The following is a 12,861-nucleotide window of genomic DNA, read 5'->3' on the forward strand; positions in this document are numbered from 1 at the left end:
TGAAAGTATGGCTTTCATTAGAGTTGTTAATTCAGATAAGCACCCCTAAAGCATTTACTGGCTTTAAACAGACTGATGGAGAAATTGCATGTGCCTGAGAGTGCCTACCAGTCAGCAGTCCAATGACCAGGGAACAGAGCTGGGAGCAAAGACGTGTCCTCCATCCTCCAGCTCCGTCACTAACATCACAGATATCACCATGGCGACCAGGAGAGCATGTCACATCTCTGTGTCAACATTCTTCCTAGGCATAATTTAATCAACATGTATGAAGTCTTTGAGAAAGAATGAATAACCACTTTTTTTCCCCCAGTGTATATCGAAGTGTCTTTCATTGCTTTGTGTCTTTGGCGTGGGATTTAAATTAGCTGAGAATAATAAAATCTTGAGCATTCAGAGCTGGAAAGAACCTAGCCAAATTTCCTCAGAGTAAAGGAGGAAATAGATGTAAAACCTCTCACACGGGAGCTGGCACACTGTAAATTAGCAGTAAATGTTAGTTGCTGCCTGTTCTCCCCAAGTGAGGAGGAAACTGAGAGGTTCAGTGAGTTGCCCAGGGCTATCTGATTGGAAGGTGCCAGAACCAGGATTAGAATTCCTGTTGTCTTATTCAGAGTCCCATTCTTTTTCCACTGCGCTCTGCAGGGCTGGAAAGTATTAATGGTTGCAGCCACACTATCCTCCCTGTTAATACCGCCATCTTTACAACCCAGGCTTAGAACTTCTTACGGTTCTTCCTTAAGTTAGGGACCATTGGACCCATCGTGGGCAACCAGTGTCATTTTCTTCTGGCACTCATCACAGCTTTCTGACTGGTACTCTCGTGCCCTGCCAGCAATAATGCAGCTTCCAGACGTGATTCATTCGTTCAAAACGTATTGAGCCTCTTCTTTGTTCTAGGTCTTGAGAAAAAGTGATAAACGTAGCCCTTGCCTTTCCAAAGCTTAGGCACCCAGGTGCTTGCTTCCCTGAACTACCAGATCTAAATAAAAGCTATATGTTCAAAATTAACTCCTGGGACCAAGGAATTTATATAATTTGTATAATTTTTAAGAAGTCATTGGGGGAATCCAGTGCTATGAGGAGTTGTGCTATTAAGAAAGTAGAAAGCTCCAGTATTTCGGGTCTCTTAGTTCTATGTCTCTTTTCACAAAAGCCATCTTTGGAACCCAGGAAGACAGGTAAAATAAAGTATTAAAAAGATATATGTTTTAATCTAATCAATACCTATTGAATATCTATTTCCTACCACATATCCTGCTGATCCCAAAGTTACATGGATGAATGGGATTCCGTCTTTGCTTACATTTCTCACAGGCGAGTCGAGGAGACAGACAGGAGGATGGGGGTCGCTGTACAGTAAGAGCAGCACTCGGGTGGGGCAGGCCTAGGAAAGTAGCAGTGGTGCAGACAGTGATGACCTCCCAGGAGGGAAGGGGAGGATGCCTGCGGAGGTGACGCCGGACTAGAGTCCTAGAACATAAGAAGGAGTTTGCCACCTAAAGAGTAGAAGAGTGATCAGCTGAGCAGAATGTATGCAAACGGCCCGGCAACGCAAGCACATGCCATGTGTGAGGAACAGCGAGGAGTATGTAGAACCAAGACTACAGAGGAAGGGAAAGCAGATAAATCATTCATATGTTTTTTGGAGCCTCAGATCAATGTCACATCAATGGTTCATTCTGTTGACAGTTCCTCAACAGTTACGGCGTTCCTACTCTTCACGACACATGGTGGTGGGTCCCGCAGAGGGTATACAGAAAGGGGTCAGAACTGGATCCCACCACCAATGGGTCACAGATTAGGGGTGGGGATGGAACGTGCCATGTGAATTGTAATGTGAGGAAATAACCCTGAAGGTACAAACGAAGCACCAGGGGACATTAGAGGAGGCATCATTGTGAGCTAAGAGCAGGACATTCTTAGGGAGGAAGAAATTTTCCTCTTCCTTTCTAGGTTCTTCTGGCTGGTCTGAGAATTAAATTGACAAGAGACAGATTAACAGGAGAAAGTCAAACAAAAGTTGAGTAACATGTGGGCCTGGGAGAGACCCAGGAAAACTGAGTAACTCAACAAAATGGCTGAAACCCCCACCTTAAGTACCATTTTTTATCTATAGATAAAAGAGGATATTGTGGGGTAGGGGTTTGGGAATTTTAAAAGGAAGGAAGGCAATTAACAGCGAAGTGGAAAAGCAAATGTTTGGTAAATAAATGTTTCCCAGGCCACGCAGAGACAATGACACACAGAATGGAATTTTAACAAACAGACTTTGCTGGTCCCTCCCTGTCTACCATACCTCGTTCACACTGTGGTTACCTACGGGGATGGCGCCCTTCCTGGAAGAGGTCCTCTGTTTACATTCTTTTAGGCAGTTAAGGAAAGATCACAGTTTCTTCCTGAGTTTTTTGGGCCTTTTCACCTGGAGATAATCCTCATGCCAAGAGATGTTCAGGGGTGGCAAGTTTTGCTCCCCTACAGTAACATTCTTTGGAGAAGACGGCATTTGACGTCTGAAGGCATGATTCTGATACTAGGGTATTTTCCCCCACACATCCAAGCAGTTCTCTGTGACACCAGCTGGGTGTCGCGGACTTCAATTCAGTTGTGACACTGCTGACTTGGAAATAGCATCAGATCCCACAGGTTAAGGGCTCAGTCCTACAAGACCTCCCCTCCACACACACACACAGACTTCAGACCCCAGTGGCAAGCCCAGGTTCTCACCTGGGCTTCTGACCCACTGGCTATAGGTTGGAGGTTCCCACCACCCCCTCCTTGGGTTCAATTAACATGCTGGAAGGGCTCACAGAACCCAGAGAAACATTTTACTTACTCGATCACTGATTTGATATAAAAGTAGATAACTCAGAAACAGCCAGGTGGAAGAAATGCAGAGATCAAGGTGTGTAGAAAGGAGTCCAGAGCTTCCATACTATTTGGGCACGTCAATCTCTCTGAACTGTGTCCACCAACCTAGTCGTTTTGAGTTTTTATGAACGCTTTGTTACAAAAGCGTGATTAATTAAATCATTGGTTATTGGTGATTGAACTCAATCTCCGGCCGCTCTCCCCTCCCCAGAGGTTCAGAGTGGATCTGGAAGTCCAAACTCTCTAATCACCTGGCTGGCTCTGCTGGCAACCAGCCCCCTCCTTATATTACCTAGTTGCTGGTCCAAAAGTCATTCATCAACATAGCAAGAGACCCCTTGGTTGCTCTCCTCACTTAGGAAGCCCCGAGGGCTTTACGAACTCCGTTCCTAAAGAATGGATCCAAAAACCAAATGTATATATTTCTTATCATAAATTGCAGTATTACAGAACAGAGGTGATATCTCAACGTGGGAATTTGCGAGGGGAAAGCTTCCTTCACAGAGGAATGGCCTGAGCAGTGTCAGGAAAGGGAAAGTGCACGTTCAAGGAGAGCCAAGGAGCAGACTTGCAATGCCAGGTCTTGAGAGTTTGGAATTTAACCTCTTAGTTTTTCTGAAAAACAGCCCTCCACATTTGTGCAGGTGTTATCAGTAGATGGGATGGTGGCGAGAGCACGCACTTTGAATTCAGAAAGCCTGGAATCCTGACCTGGCTACTATGAACCATGGGTACCTCAACGTATTTCTTGACTTCTCCAAGCTTCAGTTTCCTTATCCTTCATATGCGATGATAATATTCCCAATGGAAGCTAAGAAGTACCTGGCACAGTGCTTAGCAGAGAAAAGTACCCCTCGGATGGCCAGTCCCCTTCCCGTGTCCCTGATGGGGAGCAGAGTACGTGTGATCCCAAAATATGCCCCTTCGGCACATAGATTGTTTTTAGCTGAAGGCAGGCGAGACGTAGCAGACTCAAGAAAAACTCTTACCTCTCCTTTAACCACCTAAAACAATTTTACTTGAGGGTCTGGCTCAGAGAGAGAGAGATTGCCAGAGATGACTTTTATCTGCATGACCCATCTGTATGGCAGGCAAACGTCTAATTGCAACATGTCTGTTCTTCCGTGAATTTCACCCTGTGAGTGACCCTCTTGCCCTCTGCGGCGCCAGGCCCCTTTCCCCTGCCTTAGCTCAGGATGGCAGGTAAGTCTCAACTGCTTGACTTGCCGTTGGGTCTCATACTCTTTTGGAACGCCCTTAAGTGCGTAATTAAATTTGTTTTTTTCTCCTGTTAATCTGTCTTACGTCAATGTAATGAATAGACCAGCCAAAAGAACCTAGAAGGGCAGAGGACAAAATTTTTCTCCCCTACAGCACACATGAGAATTTCATGCCACAGAGAATATAAAACTACCTTGCCTGGAATCACCCAGCCAGTAGATGAATGATAAATGTCAACCCTGGCCCCCGGACCCTGCACCTATAAGGTATTGTTACCTAGACGCAATATTACCCCTAAGGGACCAAAATTGGGTTTGGAACACTTAAAAACCTAGGAAAATAACTTTGTGGACACACCAGGAGGGAAACCCCTCCTTTGCAATCTCTTCGCAGGCCATGTAGAACTTGGCTTCCTCCCCAAGCTTGCCTGTGCATCAGAATTCATCGACAAGTAAAAAATACAGATCCCCACGCCTTGTCTCAGACACACTGAAATAGACCCTCCAGGGATGGGGGAGGGAATCATACTCGCAGTGGCGAGTATGATTGAGACCCACTGGGCTAGAGAGCCCCTCTCTTGCTCGTTGCCAGCATCCTCTTGCTCTTCAGTGGGGCAGACAGCCCGCTATGCCAATGGTTCTGAAATGCGGGCCCCAGGCAGGCCAGCAAGAGCACCACCTGGGCACTGGTGAGACGTGCAAACTCTCAAACCCACCCCAGGCCAACTGAATCAGCAACCCTGGAAGTAATGTTCAGCCGGGTGTCTTAATAAGCTCTCCAGGTGATTCTGTGCACCCTGAAGTTTGAGGGCCACTGCTCTATAGTGTTTCTGGGGGGCTCTCCAGCAATGCCCTGGGAATCCTGGAGAGTCAGGAAGAAGCTCTGCAAGGCACAAGAAGGATGGAGAGAGCGGCAAGAGAATCAGGGTTGGGAGTGAGGGGAGATGAACGGGATGAAGAAGGAAGAAGGAAAATCGAGAAAGGAAGGGAGATGGAACCTCTGTGTTTGTGGAGCATGAGTTTGTTTTCTTGTTTCACTTGACGCTTGGCTTGAGCGGGCTTGTTTTATGATACAGCATAATGCCCAGGGCTACTGTGAAAAGACCTTTCCATGAGGCGGGCCACCTAGGTTACTGTTCCTAGCTGGCGATGTGATCTTGGACTGGTGATGTCACCTCTCTGGGTGTTGGATCTCTGAGATGCAAAAATGGGAAGCCTGTGGGGAGGGTACAGCGCAGTGGTGGGGAGGGTACAGCGCAGTGGTAGAGAGCGTGCTTAACATGCACGAGGTCCTGGGTGCAATCCTCAATACCTCCATTAAAAACAAAATAAATAAACCTAATTACATCCCCACCAAAAAAAAAAAAAAAAAGGTAGGGGGAAGCCTGGACTGATTAAACCCGAAGGGCCCCTCTCACTGTAACTTTCTACAGCACTGCCCAAAGGAGTTGGGGTTCACTCTTAGATTTGGTACCGTTTCTGAGCACGTGTATCCTCTTCAGAGAGCCTCCTGGGGCAGGGAAACCTAGAACAGAAGGCCCAGTTAGGGACCTGAGTAAACGACTTCCTCCCTGGAGTGTTGGCGCGTCCAGGAGGTTGTGCGCAGGGAAATTCCACGCCATCTGGATGTGAGAGTCGCAGTCTTCCACCGGAGTCACAGGAGCCCGCCTTCCGGAGATGGCATTATGTCACTGGACGGCTCGTCATGACCTGGAAAACTCCTCAGGGATCATGGGGGTGCAGGCGGGGGATATTCATACAAAGACTCAGGCCTTGTTTTCACTCCCTCTCCACAGGAGGTCTCCAGCTGCTAGTCAGCCTCCTGTCTCCAGAGTCAACCTGCAAGGTAAGCCGTGTCAGGAGACTTATCTCCGTGTTTCCAAATTGTAAATGTGTGCCTCTTTTTTCAGAACCTTTTTTGAGAATAATAGCACTTGTTTGCACATCATGGCCCTCCAAATATGTCTCTTGGTGACTTTTTTCAAAGGCAGACTGGAACTTTACTTCACTCCATGTGAAACCAAATGAAAGGCAGTATAAAATAATTCGCCCATCGTATGCATGCCTAGGCTTCCAGAATGTGATGTGTGGGTGGGAATGCTCTTCCCAGAAGAAGAGCAGGAGTGCTTGGACCTTAGCTGGCCCCAGTGAACTCCAGGAGCGCTAACCTCAGAGGCCCCAGGTGCCTCCACACTGGCTTGAGGGCCCCACAGTGAATGTTAGTGGTTTTCCTCTCAGCGCCAACTATACATCCCCCTTGAATCCACATCCTTTCCAGGTGTGAAACCAAAGGCCCTTTCCAGGTCACAAATCATTTCTCTTGGAGGTCATCCAACTTTGTTCCTCAAAGGTGTTTTTTTTTTTTTTTTTTTTTTTTTAAAGAAACCTAACCTCTCATTTTTCAGTCCATGCATCCGCATTTCATGTGGAGCTGAGAGCTGCAGAGAGGAAGGACCACCTTGAAGGGACATCTTGGAGATGTGTTGGATACAAATTCTTCTTGCCATAAGATACAACCAGTTAGATGACATTTTTTTAAATGTGAAACGGAGTTTTCCCTCTTGAGTCTGTCCCACTAGGAGAGCAGTGAACTTCAGTAGAACCGCGGGGGAAACAAGTAAGATGAACTCATACTGAGCTCATCTCACACCTGACGTTGCCTCATAGGTTTCTGTGTTTCCATCTAACAAATAATATTGTCTCATAGGTTTCTGTGTTTCCATCTAACAGCTAATGCTGCCTCGTAGGTTTCTGTGTTTCCCTTTGCTATGATCTTCCTTCCTCAGATGTGGTGTTTTCTTGCTGGTTTGATGGCCACGCATATGACGGAAATGAGACAAAAGCTCAACTTTTAAAAGAAGGGAACAAAGGCAGTAGATTCCATTGGCTCGCTGGCTTCTAAAGTGTTTATAGTACATGCTTTACAAAATATTTTTATGAGAAAAACATTGATAAGGAGAATAAAAGTAAAAGGAAGATAGTAAGTTAAGTTTACCTCTAGAGCCTTATGTTAGGAAAGAAGAAAATAGTTCTCTACCCATGGACTTCAAAAACCTGGTGTGCTGATGTGCTATTTCCTTTAGAAGTTTTATAAAAAGAAACTAAATAGAGTGTCTTAACATATAACTGGTATTACATACTTGGAGATCAAAGCAGGTGGTTTGGAAACTGCTATCATTTCATCATATTGGCCAACTAGTGGGACACCGTCCCTCCCATTTCCATTAGCCAAATGTACTAAGATGCTCTTGACAGCAATTTGAATATTTCAACTATGTTTTCTTTTTCTTGCAATAAATACTGACAAACATTAGGGGAATATGTGATGTTTATGGTTCTATAAATTAGCTCATTAGCCAAAGATGCTGTTGGAAAGATCGTGTTGTGATTATTGGCACAGTAACTGCAGCTTGGCAACTAGAGATTCTTTTGCTAAATTCTTTTAAAACAATGGAGCAAAGCAATGACAATACCACTTAGGCAATTTGTTTTTGTCTGCCTTTGTGGCAGGCTACAAAACTCCTGGCTTTTCATTGGGAAGAGAATGTAGTGATACCAATTATTACGTAATCATAGGTTTCAAAACCTCCTTAACGCTTAACCACAGTCAAAAAAGGGAAGGAGGACACACACATCCTGTGTTTTGTTCTTATTATCAGCTTAAATAAGTCAGGCAGATTTTTCCTGTTATTTTAATATTTATCAGCATATGACAAAGAGGTGTGTTTAAATAGAAACTTTAAAGGGGAATGAAAAATAAGTGGCCCCCAGCACATGAAAAATTGAAAGCTGGGGTGCAGCTTTAGAAGGTGCTTTATCACGATACTAAGATCACATTTTCATTTCTTAACACTGACGTTGAACTCATGCATTTCAGATGAAATCTAAGATGAAAGATACAAGAAACCACAGTAATTTAAACAGATTTAACAAAAATCCAGTTTGTTAGGACAGTTTGGCTGCCCTAGGTAACTGTCTTCTTGTATTAAAAGCAAGTTTAAGAGAGAGACAGAGACAAAGACAGCAAAAAGGGAAATCTTCTTTAAAAGTTCTTTTTAAGTACATCTAAATGAAGGAAGTACAATTCATTTTAAAAGCTGACTGTCAGAAACCATGGTAAAAAATTGGGGAATTTGCTCTTACAAATTGATCATTGACTGAAATTATTCATGAGGGAAATCAAAGTAAATCTCTCAGTTGGCAGTACCTTCCTCTTCGCTGTTTAGCCAACCTTATGATTTTCAGCTCTCATGCTACAGCACAAATTTCCCTCCACTGCAAAGGCATCCTAATTTTTTTTTAAATCATTATAATTGCTCCTCCCCTTTTATTTATTTATTTACTTTTTCGTTCATTCATTCATTCATTCATTCATTTATTTTTTGGTGCTCTGGCCAGAATTCCATTCTATGATATACTGTACTTTGTGACTTAACATGTCCCCTCCACTGGAGCTCCTTGAAGGTAGGGACTGTCTGTACCTTATTCATCTCTTTATAATTTAAAATGCTTTAGCATAGTTATTTTCCCATGGTAGAGAGATAGTAAATGTTGAATTGAACTGGAGAACTACATAAAACTTGGGGACTTTTATCTAAAGGAAAATGCTCATAAATTAAATATTAATAATGAGTCAATATTTTATCTGCATGGCTATGAAACATATTCAATTCTATTTTTTACTATTAAAAAATCAGTTATTGCATTGAAATTGAAAGAAGTTTGAAACACTCTCCAACTGCACGATATAACTCTTTATATTAGTATGGGCATGTAGGTTTTGAACAAAAAGAGTTAAATCCAAAAAGTTGACATTTTGCCCTTTAAATAGGAAAGCCAGAGTAAACTAACAGAGAATTTAAAACCCAGAAAAATACAGCAATGTGCAAATCATATGCTCCTATGTTAAAGAGAAAATGCAGTAAATCCTCCTGGGGGTGTTGAAAATGTTAATGCTGTGGAGTTTCATGAGCATCTCAGTTTTTACCACATGTTCTCTTTTCATGAGCATGAATTCCAGGCTTTGTCTACATGATGCGTAAGGACTGGAACGGAAAGGGAAAAAAATAGAATTGAAAAAAGAACACTCCAAAACAAGGCAAGAACTTGGGTTCTGTCATCTGTACACATTCAAAATAGAAAATTGAAGTAATTCTTAGGATTTCAGGCCCCCAAACTATCTTCAGTAGAAAAAAAAAAGCCCCACAGAATTGCAGAAAATCAGGTATGTGTGTTTGTGTGTGTATATATATGAGGGAGGCAGTGTGTGAGTGATGTGTGTGTGTTTGTAGGATGACTTGCCCCACCCATCCTATTCCTTGCTTTTGCGTGCATTTCAATCATGATCATAGGTATGTCATGGGAGTAAGAATATGCGGAAAGGATAAATTATCAAGTGTTCACTGCCTTTACGAAATGATCTTTCCTTTATAAAAGGATTGGAGAGGTATCCCTTTTAATGGCTTGCACTTCCGATTACTATACATGTGACTTGGTTTTTAGTAATATGTATCATATATACAACTTCTTAGCAGCCAAATCAATGTGTAAGGTGGAATGTTCTATCGCTAATTTTCTTCTTCCAAAATTTACTAATAAACATATTGAGCACATAACAGATCAGACGTTTTTGAAGGACGACTCCCACAGCTGTGGATCATTGGAAATGACAGCAAAGCATGTCACAAAGATGACTGGAGAATTGCCCTGAGGACTTCAGGCTAGGCTGCTGCAGACCCGAAGTCTCTCCCAGCCTGGGTATCCTCAGTTCATGGTGGTTTTCAACACCAGTCAATTAGATATATTTCATGAAAAGCCTGTGAATGGAGAAATAGAATGAGATAACATAGGGCTTTCAGTAAGTCTGAAATAGGTTGGCCTAACTGAGAAACAGACTTAATTAATATTTTTTAGTGCTCATGAGAATCCATTTCTTCTACTATGTGTCCAGGTCATTCTGGAGGAAATGGCTTTTTACTGGTTGATAAAACAGAAGAGGCTTTCTCCTCAGAAGTGTATTTCTCAGTATGAGTTCCCTCCCATATCTTTGCTTGATTATGAATATCTCTAGAGGTTCATGTGAGAGTGTCAGATGCAAGGTCTATTTGGGGAGCGGACAAGGGACTCGGTAAGTTAGCTTGGGTCCCGTGAAATTTGTAAAGTTGTGACATCGGTGCAGGTGTCATTCTCTGCCAGAGCAGCCAGGGCCTAGGCTGAGAGATGGGCTGTGTGAGCACGAGTGAAGGGCTCTCTGAGAGTGGCAGCCACGGCCTGGAGCTGATCTGTGTCAGATGACTGGCAGCAAAGCCTGGCACCAGCAGAACGTTCACTGGGTTTCTTCTACGTTAGGCAAGAATCGTTAAGCAAGAACCATTAAGCAGGGTTACAACACCCATGAACAAATACTAATCAAATCAATCTTGTTACCAAAGGCTGTGGCCACTCACGAAAAGGGAGAAATGGGAAGGAATTACAAACGGAAAGAGAAAGAAAGGGAGGGAGGAAAAGAAAAGAGAGAAAAGGAAAAAAAACCTAAAAATAATCAGATTTTTTTCTTCTGTGTTCTGAATGTTGGGGGGGCCTGAAATTATTGGAATAATTGGCTTAATTATTCACCTTGAGGGTTGGGCAGCTTGCATACAAAATAGGGCAGACACACTAGAAAATCCCCAGTAATTCTGAGAATAATTCCCCAAATGGTTGCTTTGTAAGAATTGCTTTTGTCTAAATTAGCCTTCGTGTGTCATTTTACCTGGGAGCATCAACACAGCTATTTATGTTGATTTGCAATTATTCCATATATGTCTAAAATTAGGTAAGGGTAAGTTGCAAAAAACACATTGACAAGTCAACTAAAGTGCGAATAGTTAAAATGTTACCCTTGAGCAAACGTTACCAAAAATAATACCCTGCTCGGTTAATGGCTATTCCACCAGTTGGAAATGAATTTCTAAAATTAGGGTGAATGTTTCTTCGGACTAAATAGAACTGAGGAGACCTGCAGCATCTCTTCTCTCACTCGCTGCCTAAAGACTGCAGTTCGTTCCGCTCTGATTCCACTTCAGGTTTTTGTGCTGCTGAGAGACACCATCCACCCACCCCCCCTTTGAAAGTTGGAATCATGCATGTTAGTAAGTATTTCAGTTATGCTATTGACGTCAATGGAGTCATTAAATAGATTGCTGGCCCTCCCAGAGGCAAATCACTGCCAGGGACCTAGATACAGACACGTTTTTCACAAAGACAACCATCAGGTTTTGCTATAGCAGTGAGCCAGAGAAAGGGGAAAGTTTATACTGTAGCAGACCTATTTCCAAACAGTTTCTTTCTTTCTTTTGCGTTTCAGTTCCGGCCTTTCTTTCTCTTTGGTGAGGAGAGGCTCCAGCAGATGCCTAGATATTGTTGCCTGAATGTTTTGTGTGCAAAAGCATCTCCTGTCATTGAGACCTTGAAAGGGAGACACCCCACTTTTAAAAATGCATCTCACCTTTAGCTCTGCACAGCCCATCCTGATGTTGATTTGGGTGGCATAAATTACCTAGGCAAGTCACTATTGTCTGCCCGTAAGGCTGTGTTTGATATATAGTTCCCTGAATAAACAGTTTCCTCTACACAGACACACATGCACGCAGGCGCACACACACACACGCAGCTTTGCCCTTTCTGTTGCTTCAATGTGGCTTCTAGCTGCAGCCCCTCATCTATGAATCAACCTTTATGCGGCATGGACTACGGCAGAGGGTGGAGGAGGAGGCTGGGAAGAAAGACTCACTTCTCTCAGCCACCTCATCTGCAGAGTCCCGCAGGAGGCAGGAGGCTGCCCACGTGCTGTGTCCTCCCAAACCCCAGCTGCCGCCTGCCTCAAGCCTGCTCATGCAGCTCCCAGGCGTGTCAGGGAGAGCCCCTCAGGAGACATCTGTCTCTTTCTGGGTATTCTTGACAGCTGTATTTACCTGGACAGCCCCGGGAGTCAGAGCCAAATATTTGCCTCACACCTGGGATTGTCTGCCTCCCCGAGCCAGGCTCAAAGTCAGGGAACCATCTTGAGCAGACGGCTTTCTTCAGATCTGGTTGTGAGAACCCGCCATGTTGGTTTAGCGCTCATCTCACACTTTAACCCTGTCCCTTTACACTTTCTTGATAAGTATGTGCATGCTTATCAGTAAGTGTGTCCAGAAACGCCAGACATCCAGGCACCTTAGTAACCAACCCCTCTTGGTTGTCTGGAGGCTCAGATCCATCCGCCCTCCATCACTGCTCCTTTTCCCATATTCCTAGCTTTTAGCAGCTCTTCACCATCTTTCATCTCTCTCATCACCTCCCACAGCCAATTCTTATCATCTTTTCTCTAATCTTACCCCCTCCTTTTCTTCCCCATCCCCTCTCCCTGTGTTCAGTGCTTCATTCTCCTATGCTTGGACTATTGCAGTGGCCTTCCAACTTGGTTATTGTCCTCAGTCTTTCCCCACTTCAATCCATCTTCCATTCTGCTACCAGAATTATTCTGCTAAAACCCCATTATGGTAATGTTATTTTCTTATTTGGCCATCCTTTATCTTTAGGATAAGATCCTTATTTTTCACCAGGTATGCAGTCCTTCCAAAGTTTGCTTCTAATTCTTTCTTTGTCTTTATCTCCCCCTTTAACCCCTGCCCCCAGGCACTGCTGATGTCTGAGATGCGCTGAACACGCTGTCCCTCAGCTATGCCAGGCTCTTCTTGCCTTCCTGCATTTGTGCGTGCTGTTCCCTCTGCCTGGGCTGCCCTTTCCC

General features: G+C 43.9%; 1 protein-coding gene across 1 annotated transcript in view; it reads left to right on the plus strand.

The window, feature by feature from the left end:
• PDE4B (phosphodiesterase 4B) overlaps positions 1-12,861 on the plus strand; it is a 376,836-nt gene that overhangs the window by 267,156 nt on the left and 96,819 nt on the right. Inside the window, 1 exon segment of the mRNA XM_032494515.1 lies at positions 5,888-5,937. Coding sequence (XP_032350406.1) covers positions 5,888-5,937 — 50 coding nt within the window.

Source organism: Camelus ferus, chromosome 13 (assembly GCF_009834535.1).
Source record: "Camelus ferus isolate YT-003-E chromosome 13, BCGSAC_Cfer_1.0, whole genome shotgun sequence".
Taxonomy (NCBI): domain Eukaryota; kingdom Metazoa; phylum Chordata; class Mammalia; order Artiodactyla; family Camelidae; genus Camelus; species Camelus ferus.